Source organism: Chionomys nivalis, chromosome 11 (assembly GCF_950005125.1).
Source record: "Chionomys nivalis chromosome 11, mChiNiv1.1, whole genome shotgun sequence".
Lineage (NCBI taxonomy): Eukaryota > Metazoa > Chordata > Mammalia > Rodentia > Cricetidae > Chionomys > Chionomys nivalis.
In genome coordinates this window covers 42,794,302-42,809,351 of record NC_080096.1, presented here as the reverse complement: position 1 = coordinate 42,809,351, position 15,050 = coordinate 42,794,302, and the positions used below count along the sequence as shown (strand labels likewise).

The following is a 15,050-nucleotide window of genomic DNA, read 5'->3' as shown; positions in this document are numbered from 1 at the left end:
AGTTAGAAAATGCTCTACTGCCAAGGCTGGAGCAATGGCTCAGGGATTAAGAGCAGTTGCTGCTCTGGCAGATGACCCAGGTTCAGTTCCCAGCACCCACATCAGGTGGTTCTCAACTTTCTGTAACTCTGTTCCAGGGTATCTGACAGGCTCTTCTGGCCTCTGTGGGTACCTTCATTTACAGATACACATACACACTTATGAGCGCACACGCGCATGCGCACACACACACACACATGGACATACACACACAAAAAAACCTTTAAATAATTAAAGATAACGCTGCACCCATAAAAATCTGTACTATGATTTGTATGTACTCCCAGACACACCAATCGCAGAGTAGAGTATGCAATACACCATGTACATACACTACCAGAACCTTGCCGTCTAAAGAGAAGATGTTTTACCTTTAGGTCAAGTTCCTTTCCCACTCTGCCCTCGGGTTCCTTGTCTGTGAACTAAAGATGGTTGACTGAGAAACTCGTCTAGGTGGTGGTTTCCATGACCAAAGATGCATACTTCTGAAGCATGGGCAACTTCCTTTCTCCTCATCCCCCTTTTCTGGCCCTTTCTGCAACACTGGCTGGCCTAGGACTAAGCAGACCTCCCATCAAGTGCTCTAGTCCATCTCTCAACCTCTGCTTTCCAAGGACACGGTGCAGGAGCCAGATCCCAGCCCAGACGCCATCTGGAGCTTCCAGCTGCTGCTCTCCTTAGCCAGCATTGAGTGAAGGCTCTGACAGGCTCCTTGTGAGCCTGGTCCTCAAGACAGATCTAAGGAGAGGGACAACTGTCCTCTCCATTTTCTACATGGGGAAACCGGGGCCTGGAGAAATTGTCCCAGTCATCCACTTAGAGGGAAGCTACGCCAGGGTTCCAGGGCCACCACCACCCGCCCCCCCTTTAGGCCACATCTATGTCATCACTGTTCCCTTCCTGGGCTGTGGATTTTATAGACGTTTCAAGTTTCCAAATGCCCATGGAATGGAGGTGAAGATGCTGGTCTCTCCAGGTCTATCGAGATACTGCCCCTGCCAGTTCCCCTACGCAAAACAATGAGCACTAATGATTTAGTGTACAGCTCTGCTGAGCTCTCTAAGACAAGTGGATAAATCGGTCTTCACTCCCTGGCTGCTGCCCCAGTCCCACATCATTAGTGCCCCGCGCTCCTCATGCCTCCTTCCTCTTGGCTTGTGACTCCACCTTTAGATTCGCTCCTTCCAGCCTAATGGGCATGCTGTCCCAGAATGGCCACCCCACTCCTTCCTTTCTTGGTCATGTTTGCAGTAAGCCACAGTTCAGAATAGAGAGTCAAAAGCCTCCATAATCTAGAATGTTCCTTTACAACACCCATCCTGTTTCCCTTACTCTGGCACCTTCGGATTCAGCTACACCGGCATCCAGGCACTTGCTGAGACCTTCCTGCTTTGCTTCAAGGCTCTGTAGAAGACCAATCCACAGCCCTGGACACCCCCACACCCTGCATTCCTCCAAACCTGAGCATGATTTGTGGTACTGAATATGTCTGTCTCTCTGGCTGGAGTGGGGGTCTTGAGGTAGGTATGTGAGCTGTCCCCGATAGTTTTGTCTGTCCAGAGTCGCTAGCACAGCACTGCTCTGCTGTGCAGCAAGAACACAGTAAACACCTGATGACGATTTCAACCAAAGCATATTAAAACATGTTTTCTTTTCTTCGTATAGACCCAAGGCCAGTATGAATTTGCATTTACAGAATATGAATCATATTCAGATTTTGAACGCAATATGACAGAGAAAGAAGATGGCAAGTTTGATTTCAAGTTCGGTTTTAAAATACCTAGCGTGTTTGAGTTCGGAGTTAAAGGAGAACGCAGCAAAAACCAACATTACATGAGCAGAATCAAACGATTCTCCCACACTGTAAGTACCTGTCTGAGGCTTTTATTTGCTTATTTTTAAATAATGTTTTCATTTATTCTATGAGAATTTCATAAACATATTTTGATCATATTCATTCCCATCCCCAACTCCTTCCAGGTCCTCCCTCATGCCACTTCCCACCCAACTTAAAGTTCACTCTTGCTCTTGACAAACACCAGTTTATTGCTTTTAAATGTATGTGTATCTTTTTATGCTCAGAGATGTGTCTGAATTTCAAATGATTCCTGGTCCAAGTAAATAAGACAGTTTCTGTTGTCCTGAAATTCTTCTCATAGACAGCATCTTAGTCTCACAATGACTTACGTTTTGGAGACGGCAAGCCTAGTAATGTATTTTTTATTTTGTGAAAGCCCTTTCCTTTGGTTTTCAATAAGCTTAATGTGCAGATTTGCCCCCCAGTGAAACCTGTCTGGACATTTTTTTCAACCCACTGTAGGTTGACTTTTGTTTGGGATAAATGTCTGGAAAGTGACCCCACTCTTCTGTGACTTCCTAGATGTCTGGTGGGGTTGTCTTTACTATCCCCGTCCTCGTCCTGCTTTTTTCTTACCTCTTATCAGTTCCCCTGCCTCAGGTTACTACCCCAGGCTGCTTTGCCTTGTGCTGCCCTGATACATAGTCTGTTGGCTCCCACTTTTCCCCAGAGATGTTCCACAATACCAATCGCATCATTGTGACTGCAAACTGATTATTTGAATCAGGGAGATGAGGTAAGGATTGGGGAGAAGGAGGAGGGCATGATGGTACTTCTCCTCCTCCTCCCCAATCCTTACCTCATCTCCCTGATTCAAATAATCAATCTATCCCTTGCTGAGCACAAGATAAGCACAAAGCCAAAGACTTGGTGGGAAAACCGCAATGGGCAAGGGAAGTGACTGGGGTAAAATGTTAAACAAACAGGTGATTGAGGTAAAGAGGGTACACATTTTCAGTGAGTCACTGAGAATTTTCACCTAGGAGTCATGTGCTATGCAATTAATCCAGGGAGATACGAAAGAAAAGAGACCAAGACCCAAAGTCTACAATGGTTTATATGAAAGCAAAAGAAACCATAAGGGATTCCAAAAGGCCTCTGCTAGAGATGGAGTCAATGGCAGGAAGCAGGCGGTCAGCATTCATTAGTATGTAACTATCTTCCATCTGTTGGCTTGTCTTATGAACTGGGGCCTTTGGGGTACAGATCTGGTTCCTTCATCTCTAGACAGGATGGCACATAACAGGCACTCATCACAGATTAGTAGGAATGAAGAACAGGACTAATCACAGAAATTGACTTTATTATGATGGAAAATGATGGGTACCATCATACCCCGCCTTCTCCTCCCCCCCCCATCCTTACCTCATCTCCCTGATTCAAATAATCAGTCTGCAGTGCTAGCATGTATATAACCTGACATGACCTAAGACAAATTCTACAAGGTTCCTTTTGTTCAATTAAATGTACTATCTAAAAAAGCAGGTATCTTTAAGGGTTACAGTGTGATAATTTGGTCCATGTATGCAAGGTCTAATGACCAAATCAAAAGAATTAGCATTTCTGTCTCCTTAATTTGCAACTGTTTTGTTGGGCACCTTCAAACTTATCTCTTGAAGCTCTTTATAAAATATATAATGAATTGTTCTTGCCTTTATATTCTCAGTCTAGTAGGAGATGTAAGCTTGTAAGCAATAAATCATTCATCATTTATATCAGCTGCAATATAGTACAGTGCAAGTTACAAAGAAAATGTGGGTGATGTGTTCTGCAAGCTTAGAAGAGGAGAGGGTATCTGGGGCTTCCAGGGATGGTAGTAAATAGCCAAGAGCCAGTAAGACACGTAAACACGTGTCCAGAAGAGAGGGAAGAACTTAGAAGCAGAGGGAACAGTCGCGACACAATTATCTCCTGCAGGTTTAGGGATCTGTACAGAGTTGGTTTAAGGCTGATCTACAATATAGCTTATGGAAAATGGACAGGCGTGAAGAGGACCACTCAACTCAGGGCAGCTGGCAGCAGTCAGAGAACTGGTGAATGGAAAGTGAAGGTTATATATCCAAGAAAGAGAGTTGATTCCGTCAGAAGGCAATAATAAGCTGATGCACCCCTGTTTGTTTGTTTGTTTGCTTTTGCCTGACAGAGGTTTATCACAATGTTCGCAGAGGTTTAGGATCTTACTCTGACTAGGGAAGTGAAAGCAGATTAGCGAGAGAATGGAGAGCAGAGAGGAAGTTTTATAGTAATATGTCCCCTGAAATAACAGTCAGAAGACTGTCAGAGACTCCTTTGTGTATTTGGAAACAGCAGAGTATCGCAATGGGAGTGAGCATGCTACCATAAATTATATATGATCCCAAGGGGATTGAAGCAAAAGAAGTTTTTAAAGGCAAAAATGAGAAGGATTGCAAACAAAAATCTTAGGCCACAGGGTACTAACACTATGGGTGCCACCATTCTGAAGCTGGGCAGTAACTGCTTAAAGGTCCTTGAAGTAGCGTACTTTTGTGTGTGATTGCTGTGACTGTCTTCCATGGCAGTTCCTATTATTACACAATCACGAATGAGTGCCCTTCCTTCGTAACTTCCAGGCCTGATGGATTTTTACTTGACTTTTGTGAGAGGTGACACAGTCAGCTCCATTTTGATTCTGACAACTTTCATAAAGCTGCAGAGAGGAGACAAAGCCTAGCAGACTTGGGAAAGGCATGAACCAAGTACTTGTGGTAGGAGAAACAGGGTTCTGAACCACTGGACAGGACTAGAATGGGGTGACCACAAGCCAGGTTGGACTGAAGTTGGCAGTTTCAATGACAGTGCATGGAAGGCTGAGTAGCTCATTAGAGCTGAAGGGCCTGATTGAAATAGAGTGCTCCCCATCTCCACCATCCCTCTTTCCCCCATGCAAGGACCTAGATGCCCCATACAAGGACCCATCACCTCACATTGTGGTGATACCTAGCTCTCATCTGGCCACACTAACATTCAGTCTATACCACAAGTCCAGAAGACACCAGGCTTTTCCCGGGAAGGACCAGAGCAAATAATTGAGGTTTTACACAATACTGAGGGAAGGGTCTGTGTCGCAACTACACCACTCTGCCACTGCAGTGTGACCATATGTAAATGTTGTAACTAGGTGCTGTAGACAATATGCAAATGAATGGGAATGGTAGTGTTTGCAAAACAGGCAGTAGATACGTTCTATACATCGTGGTTTGCAGACACTTGCCACGGTCACCTTAGAAAAGCACTGTTGTTAGACATGAGTGGTTTGGGGTTTTGTTTTCAAAAGACACAGGCAAATGGTGGAGGTTTGCAAGTTAGCAAATTCTGCTCCCATCTGAGTGGCCTCCAGTGGCCACATTCACCCTGTAGTGCGGGTCTTCATCTGCTCCCGTAATGAGATCAGCACTCATCCAAGCCAAAAAAAGATGCTGGAATATTTACGAGAATTGAAATCTCAAAGAGACTGTCTTCCCTTAGATATCCCGATGGAATCATAAGACAATGACCCCGGGCAAGAACACTGGATGGTAGTTGTAAAATCCATCTTCCTGTTCATGATTCCTAACTGTAAAGACCTGTTTTTCCCATGTTGGTATTTCATCCAGAAAAGCAAGTTTCTGCATGCACGCTCTGTCCTTGAAGTGACTCATTACAAGCTGAAGTCCAGAAGCCTCATGCTCCATTATGAATTCCTCCAGAGGGTGAGGAGCTTACCCCTCGAGTACAGCTACGGGGAGTACCGAGATCTCCTTCGGGACTTTGGGACCCACTTCATCACCGAGGCCGTGCTTGGGGGCATTTATGAGTATACGCTTATCATGAACAAGGACCTCATGGAGCGAGGAGGTATGCTGCCCAAGGGACACCCCTGTCCTGGCCAGCTCAGGAGGGATAGTGATAGAGTCTTAGACTAATGCTTGGGGGGAAAGTCTTGAACTGTGTCCCCATTTCCTTCCACTTGACCTAGCTGTACCGCCATAGAGGACTTGGTCTTCATCCTTCTCTCTTCGGCTTGGCCATGTCCATCCTTGCAGCCCAGCTCTCTCTTTGGGGTGACCCTCCTTTCCACAGCTGCTGCATCCAGTGGGATCCAAGCTTTTGATTTATCAAGTTGCATATTCCTCCTGAATCATTGGACCACTGCACCTGCTTTCTTCTGTAGTTTCCAAATCTCAGAAATGGTTCCACCAGCCAGCCAGAGGCACAAGCCAAGAGCTTAGGCATCAAGCTCAATTTCTTTTCTATTGTCCAACAAGTTTCTTCAGATCGACCTCCAGATTTCTTTTCTCATTTTTCATGTGTTTGTGCAAGTGCCTATACATATACACATCATGGTTTTTTTCATGTTTGTGAACACAGGCATGTGTGGGTTCATGTGTACTTAAATACACATACATATGCAGGCCTGAGGTTGATGCCAGGAATCATTCTCTATGTTCTTCCACAACAGTAATTGGAGCAGAGCCTCTCAGTCAATCCCAGAGCTCATCGATACGGCTGGTCTCCATAGCCAGCCTGCTGTGGGGGATCCCCTGTCTCCACATTTAGGAGCTACAATTACAGGCAGGCCTCCATGCCCACTTGACCTTCACATGGCTTTCTGGAGATCCAAACTCTGTTACTCAGTTTGTAAGACAAACACTCTGCCTATCCTTATATTAGAAGCCTCAGTCCTTTATATTGGGTTTTCCAGTTAATACCATAGGCTCAGCCTATGACCGATGCTTCATTCGCACTTGAATTTTAATGTGAATATGAATTAATTATGGGTAAATCTTTGCTGTGATTGATCTGATCCAGCAGAGTCCAGGCAAGATCCAAAGTCTCCCAGGATACTCTTGCTAGTGAGGGGTCGCTGTGGTTCCTCAGCTGAGTGGTCAGTCCTCTCTCTCTCTCTCCTCCCATCTTGCCTATAGATATTCCAGATCTTTCCAACTGTCTTCAACTACCAACCTAGGCTATGGATCCTGCTTTCCAATCCAGTATTCTGTCTCTTGTCTCATTATGGGAACTGCTCTAAGTCACATGGGTTCCATCAGCAGGGCCAGGACTTAGAATTCCAATGTACTTGCAAGAGCAAGATTGTAAATGCATGTCTTCCAGACTTGGGTCTACCACGATCATAAATGGTCTAGAGAAACTTACGACTCAGGGAGATATTCTATTGATACCACCCTCAGAGTTTCTCCAGAGGACTGCCAGAGAGAGAGAGAGAGAGAGAGAGAGAGAGAGAGAGAGAGAGAGAATCCTGCCACATTTCATGGACAATCAGCAAATTTGCATGGCCATGAAGGCTCTTTTTCTTGTAACACTGATTATCTCAATGAGATTTGTATTTTAAGGGTTTGAAATATTCTGAGGGAAATTCTGTTCCACATTAGTAATGCTGGAAAGCCTAGTAGTCAACAAGCCTGTCTTCCTCAGTCAGAGTTAAAGCAATTTAGAAAGGTCTAATATACAATTTCAGCAAGCCCCAGGGAGGAAGATACCTTGGGGAGAATTTCGGGGGGGATGAGGTAGGAAGGAATCCTCAAAGAAATAAGGGACATTTGTGCACCCACCTCCAGGCACTTTCAGACTTGTATATGCATTACTTCAACCAATTAATGCAGACCTTTTCCTCCATTATCAAAGATCAGAAAAATGGAGACTGGGGAAGGCAAGGGATAGAGCTTTCTTGTAATCTCTGGATCAGCAATCACTAGCTACGTGTCCTGGCTAGTCTTATGTCAACTTGACTCAAGCTAGAGTTATCTAAGAGGAGGGACTGTCATTTAATAAAATGCCTCCATAAGATCCAGCTGTAGAGCATTTTCTTAATTAGTGATTGATGGAGGAGGGTCCAGCCCATTATAGGTGGAGTCAGCCCATGGCTGGTGGTCCTGGGTTCTATAAGAAAGCAGACTGAGCAGGCCGTGGACGGAAAGCCGGTAATCAGCACTCTTCCATGGCCTCTGCGTCAGTTCCTGCCTCGGGGTCCATGTCCTATCCTGACTTCCTTTGATGGCGATCTGTGGTGTGGAAGTGTGAGCTAAATAAACCCTTTCTTCCCCAACTCGCTTTTGGTTACAGCAATAGTAACCCTAACTAAAAGAGTACCTGATAAGGAGTCTGGTTTTTAGAGGATTGCTTTGAACACGTGACCTTTTTGAAGGTTGCAACTATCCTTAGAGACAGAGGAGGAGGCTGGAACATGAACTTGGGACTGATCTCTACGGGGTCTCTGCCATGGCCCCTTTACTACATGTCTCTGGATCAAGGACATATTTATTTGAACCCAGGACCCTATGACACCAGGAAGGGTTAGGGTTAGAGTCAATCACAGGAAAAGGGACAGAGCAAATGACCTAGTAGATAGATCATGGACATCTTTTCTTATCCCTTCAGATTACACTCTTGACCATGTTTCTACCTGTGCTGGAGGAGGTGTCCACGTTGGTGGTAACTTGAAAGTCTACCTCAAATTGGGTGTGTCAGCAAAGAAATGCACCGATATTCTGAATGAAATCAAAGGTGAGTCAGACTCGTGTCTTCTGCACTTGCAGCTTTTCTCTCCCTAGTGCCATTGGCCCCAGACTTTCTTTAAGCATGTGATACTCCAAAGCATTTCAATGAAAATAACAATCAATCTAATAAAATCTACCTGTTCCCACTAGTATAATGAAATCCAAAAACTGAATGTGGTTGAATTCCCATATTCACAGTGAGTGTTTGAGGTAGGTAAAAGGCAAAAAGGCCAATATCCAGGCTGAAACCTTAAGGCCAAATTTCCATCACTGTGAATTATAACCTGGGTATGAGGACCACCGCATCATAGTGAGGATAGCGTTCCACTGCTCTAGAGGCTGAGAGTGGTCCTGGCTAGCCACAGAATGCTGGGGGCCAAGGCAACATGGCAGAGACTGGGCCTTACCTCAGATAATGCATGCCAAAGAGATTAGCAAATCTGGTACAGCACCAGCCATATGGCAGAGGCCACATGACAGAAAAAGCCAGTCTAGAGTTGGGGGTAAAGCCAGCCTGGGTGTAGACCCAGGGTCTAGGAGCAAGATACCTGGACGCAGTATAGGGAGCTGGGAAGTCAGCACATGTAGTGTAGGAATGAGACTGATGGCAGTGTTCTGATCCTAGCTCCCCCTCTTTTTCCCAGTCGTCTCTGTACTGCGCTGCCTGCCATGTGAAGAACTCCACAGTGGAAGCAGTCTATAGGAAAGCACAAACACGGGAATCAGCTGCCAGCCTAGAGCAGCCATTTACACTTGAGAATGAGTTGCTGATATTGCTGATTATCTGTTCCTTGTGGTGGGGCAGGACAGATTAAACTCTTTTAAGGAGGCTTGTAGCTTAGTGCCTATACAGGTCCCTGGAACAGAACATTGCCAGCACCCACAAAGTTTCACTAATTACAATGTCTCTCTCCCTGTCTGCCCACCTACTTACAAACCTATTATCTGTCATAGATAGATAGATAGATAGATAGATAGATAGATAGATAGATAGATAGATAGATAGGCAAAGCAATTGTATGTAGATGATGAATACACAGAAAGATGATAGGTAAATAGACATATGGGTGATAAAGAGATGACAGATAGATATAAGATCTATCTATTTATCATCAATCACTTTCTTCTCTCTATCTCGTGTATACTACTGCAATAACTGGCATTTGTATATGTTCATGATGAATCTTCTATCCTTGTTCTTCTCATTTGTGCTCTGCATGATCAAGTAAGTTTCCAGTTGCCCTGGGCACTAACACTTACCTATGGTCAGGAACACTTCTTCTTCCATGTCTCCCCATATAAACTTACAAAGAATCATGGCATCTCACTTGTTGTTTAGCTGAAGTAAATTCCAAGGCAGGAAAGTAGATCCTTTGATTCCATGGTACTCTTCTTGTCCACTCCAGACAGAAACAAGCGGAGCTCCATGGTGGAAGACTTGGTGGTTCTCGTGCAAGGAGGGGCAAGCGAGTACATTACCACCTTGGCGCACAAGGAGCTGCCAACAGCTGAACTGATGCGGGAATGGGGAGATGCTGTGCAGTACAACCCAGCAATCATCAGACTCAAGGTACCAGCAGCCACTATGCCCACTCCACCTCTGTATAGAACACGGGTTCTGAGAGTCTGCCGTGAACTGTGTATGGAATGTGGAGATCGTCAAGGCACAGGCAACAATCTTGAGTTACTTGAATTATAATAGAAAACAGATGTGGGAATAACCGGCTAGAACATAGCATGCCATGCCACCTAAAGTTCCTAAGCTCCCCACTTAGTCCACAAGTTATTAAGGAAATTAGCCTCTGCCATGCTATCAGAAGGTACCAGAAGCGCACAAAGCCATGACAAGATGGAAGAGATACCTAGGAAGGACAGTAAGTCATCAGCATGCATACCCATCTCTTGGGATCGTGCAAGATGTGGTGAGGATAACAAATGTATTTGAAGTACCCATTGAGTTTGCAACACTCTGAGGGGGAGTTAGGAATGTTATCTGGAGTAATGCTTCCGGCGGTCTGCATGTCAGATATGCCTGCCTTCTTCTGTGACATGCCAAGGGTCAGGAAGGCCATGTCCGTCTGTGGCTGCTCAAGAATTTGTTAGGTCTAGTCAAGAGAGTCTGTCTTCTTTGCCCCCATTATGGGCTTGGGGAGTAGGAAAATAATGACTCTCACCACCCGACTCCCACACTAGGAGTCTTGCGACTGAGAATAAACTAAAGAGATGCTTGTTAAAACAGGCCTGTCACACACATCAGCAACGGTAGGTCCTTGCCTGTGGGGACATTTGCACAGTACCCCTGGCATACTTACATCACTCTCTTCTTGCTGGTGCCTGTACTGTCGTTGATGGGCCATTGTCCACCCCCTGAGAGTTCTCTCGGCAGTCAAGGAGGGAAAATGGGGGACTGGACCTTGATGAGAGACTCTGCAGTCCTGACCCTGATGATTTTTCCAACAGGACCTGGATTTGTGTGTCAAATGCACAGCTCCATAGAACAAGAAGGTTGTCATTCAATTCCTGCCTGTGTTTTTAGTCACTAGTGACACTCACAGCACAATCGATGATAATCATAAGCGATGCAGCTGGCCATGGGCTGCAGGCAGCTGGAGAGAAATTCAAGCTTGACTGATACCAGGGTGACACTGGATGGCATCACAGCCAGGTGTGAGAACAGGGAGTTCAGAGGAAAATAGGCTTCTGAATTTCTGTCCTGTATTGGGATATCTTATCTGATATTTGTTAAAACTGAGACCTAAGGTGGATGGCTTGGTGACCCCATGAGGCCGAATGTGCCTGTCTGGGCTAGGGACTGTCGAGGTCAAACTGGTTCTATCAAGCACGGCATGCTGGAGGAGAGTGATTTAAGGAGCACAGCGGGAGAGAGGCACAGAAGGACAGAAGACTTCGTTTGATGCACCTCTGTGCATCTGTCACCTGCTCTGCAAATGCATGCTCTTCCATCCCCCGCTCCATGCTCTCTCTCTGGTCTCAGAAGCTGCAGGCTGCTTTCATATTATCTCAGAATAAGGCATCTCAACAGAGGCAGCTTTCCAGGAGGAGTGATGACTGATCTTTTCAGGACAGCAGAGCCCACTGGATAAACAATTCCTATGCTACTGCCTGGGTGTCATAAATTGTCCTTTAAGAAGACCTGAGATGAGATTTCTGCAGCTGCAAGGTATGCGAGCAAGAACTAGCTCATGCTGTTTCCTGGTAAATACAGACAGGGAGAGGTGGCACCTTGTTAAAAGAAGAGTTAGGGATGGCAGTGGCTAAATAAAGATTTTTTTTTAGAACAAGAAAGATGGAAATTATGTTCAAGCTGCAAAAAATGAGCACGTCTATAAAATAGAAAAATGGAAGTAAATTTGAGAATGCATTTGCTTTGTGACAACAATAAAATTCAAGAAAATGAGGAATTTATGAAATAAAAATAGAAGCTGAGCTGTTTAGACACTAATCAGATGAAAAGAAAGTAGCTGGATGTGGGGAACCAGGAACTCAGTGGCAGAATTAAAACCCACATTGGAAACTATAAAGAACAGAATTGACACTGCAGAAAATTGAGTCGGTGATGTGGAAGGCACTATAAAAATGCTCTTATAATGTGGAAACAAAAGACAACGAGATTAAAACAGTGATGGGAAAGATGATGAATAGAGAAGAGAACTAGGAATCTAAGACACAGAGTCCTTCCTGAGCAAGTCACGAGATTAAATGTGTGCCTATATCCACCAGGCATAGTAGAGATTCTGCCCTGCACTGACGACACAGGATGAACACGGTGCTAAAACTCAAACAGAAGTACTGAAAACAAAACAAAACAATCCTGCTGCCACACACCCTGCTGACATGTTTTCCTTTTAGGAACAATTGTATCCCCCAGTAGTAAGAATCAAACCCCAGAGCCATTCCAACAGGCAGCGTACTGGGCGACCCTGATCTTGAAAGGAAAAAGCTTGCCACCTGGTGAAATGCTTCTCAGTGGGTGAACTCCAAAGGCATTTTGAGACAAAACAAAAACGCAAAACCTATTGCCAGATTTAGCTGATGAAAATACAGAATAGCCAGCACTGAACTTGAGATAAAGAAGGAATGATCCTCTGGGTATACGCATCTCTTATGTATTGCACAAAACAGACCATACTATTCTTCTTTATTTTTTGTTTCTTTCTTTTTGGTTTTTCAAGACAGGCTTTCTCTGTGTAGCGTTGGTGCCTGTCCTGGAACCGGAACTAGCTCTTGTAGACCAGGCTGGCTCAAATTCACAGAGATCTGCTTGCCTGTGCCTCCTGAGTGCTGCGATTAAAGGCGTGTGTTGCCACCGCCTGTCTCTTATTCTTGAATTACTCTTTATCTGACTTTTGAATGGAACTGGGTGTCTTGTATTTAACCAGTAAGCCTTATCCTTAGTCCGTCATCGGCATGTGTTTCTGCATAGGTCAAGGTTGAAAGATGTTAGGGTTGGACTACAGCTGATGAAGACATTGCCTTGCCTAGGGTGGAGGGAGAAAATGTGAGTGGTGCTCACACCGAGGTCAGAATAGCCTAGGTCCTACTGCAAAGGAACAACCAGACCCCAGTGTCTTAGTTCAGTCTGAATCAACTTTCCCATTACACATGCCCAAGAAGTATTGGGAAGAATGCCCCATCCAATAAGGTCATCCAAACACCCAGATAAAGGCTCTGAAGAGTGCCAGAAGTCTTAAGTTACTTCACTCGGTGCTCCTGCTCACCTACCTGTCAGTGGTCAGAAAAGGTCACACTGAAGGCCCGCTTCTGAGAACCTGCAGTCCTACTGTGCACAGACCTTCCTCTGAAGACTGTAGCTCTACCATATGGAAACCTGCCTCTGAGAACCTACAGCCCTACTGTGTACAAAATTTCCTCTGAAGAGATGCGTCCCTACCCTATGTCAGCCTGATTTTGAAAAGCTACAGCTCTGTGTGCTTCTGCTAAGACACAGCCTGACTATGTGCAGCCTGCTTGTGAGAGGTTATGTCCAGAAGGAGAGCTGAAATCTTGAATACGCAGTCGTAATGCTCTCAAGAGGCAAATTCACTCCAAGGATTTTCATAAAGCAAAAGGAGATATAAAATGCGATGGGTTGACACTATTCCTCTAAAACCACGTCGGCTAGGCGCTCAGAAGATAACCCAGCGGTAAGTTTCACACTGTACAACCATGGAAACCTGAGTGCAGCCCCCCCACCCCCAGAACCCTTATAAACAAAGCCAGGTGTGGGGGGCTGCTTTTGTAATGCCAGTGTGGAGAAGGCAAAGACAGGCAGACTGCTGGGCTCATTGGCCAGGCAGCCTAGCCTACTCAGTGGGCTCCAGGCCAGTGAGACATTGTCTCAAAAGAACACAAGGCACATGGTTCCTGAACATCACCCAAGGCTAACCTCTGGGCCCCATATGCCCCACCACAAACACACACGCATACTACAAACAAGTTCTAGTTAATAAGTAGACTAATTAGTTAGATAATTCACCAGTAATGCTGATGACGTACCATAAATAAGAGCCTCATTAGCTGAAGAATGGCACAGTTCATGAGGAGGGTATGATCTCTGGGGAAATGGACAGCAGGCAGTTGGCTAATAAATATCCAAACTTTTAACCTCTCCCAATAAAAATAACATCATAGCACTATTGTTTTCACCTATCAAATGGACAACGAGTTAAAGTCTGTGATACTCAAAGCATTGTGAGCATTGAGGGGGCCTTTCGTGAGCTAGGAGGCAATATGATTTAGCTCGAGTCTAGGAAGGCATTTTAAACCCGTATCTCCATACTATTAAAAATGTTGATGGCTTTTGATCTAATGTTAATTTTTTAACAAATATGTATAGAGACAAATCAGCTTAGGATAGTTGTAGTAGCATACGCCAAAAGGGCAAAGGAATCAATTGGAAGCTAAAAAGCAGAGGAGCTAAATAACCAGCCCATCTGTGTGTCCTGAAGCTATTGAAGGTCACTTTATCAACACAAACTGAGTCACACAGCCTCATGTTATTATAAGTGAAGAGATGAGATATAAAATTGCATTTATGCGCTAAATTGGTATGATTTTCTAACTGTCCATAGGTCTAAAAGTATATACTGACCAAAAGCCAACAATCCACAATGTTAAAAGTCCAAGGCCACCCTTAGTGGAGTAACACCTTTGTCAGTCTACTTAGCTTGTCTGTGCCCCAGCTTTGTCAACTGTCACGGGCAAAGGTACAGGATTACCCAATCCTCGGACTGCCATGAAGACTCATGGGATGTGTGTGTGGTCCAGCTCCTTGTGATGACTGGCTGCGGTGACGAGTATTTGAAAATAACAGGGCACACTGCAGAGATCTGCGTGGACCTCGACAGAACTTCTCTAGCATCACCTGTAAAGGGCGTGACGAGTAAAATGTCCTGAAGGGCAAGTGAGGTAGAGGCCTAAGTGACCATCGCAGTCAAGAGGGAGTATCTAAGGGCGACGTGCGGAAGAAAGAGGTAGAGGGAATGAGGGGAAGGGGAGGTCGGGTGGAAGGAGAAGGGAGACAGGAAAACGGGCAGTGGGCAAATAATGGACACAGCCGTACTGACCTAACTGTAAAGGGCTGCCCCAAAGCCCCACTGGGGCTCCTGCTTCACCAA

The 15,050-nt window shown here is 45.1% G+C and overlaps 1 protein-coding gene across 2 annotated transcripts in view; it reads left to right on the top strand.

The window, feature by feature from the left end:
• The window catches only part of C8b (complement C8 beta chain), a 38,104-nt gene that overhangs the window by 17,159 nt on the left and 5,895 nt on the right, over positions 1 to 15,050 (top strand). The window contains exons 6-9 of one of the 2 annotated variants that reach the window (XM_057785233.1): positions 1,705 to 1,902; positions 5,512 to 5,752; positions 8,294 to 8,419; positions 9,819 to 9,982. In XM_057785233.1, coding sequence (XP_057641216.1) covers positions 1,705 to 1,902; positions 5,512 to 5,752; positions 8,294 to 8,419; positions 9,819 to 9,982 — 729 coding nt within the window. The remainder of the gene's footprint in view (positions 1 to 1,704; positions 1,903 to 5,511; positions 5,753 to 8,293; positions 8,420 to 9,818; positions 9,983 to 15,050) is intronic. The other variant, XM_057785234.1, reaches the window with a different exon arrangement.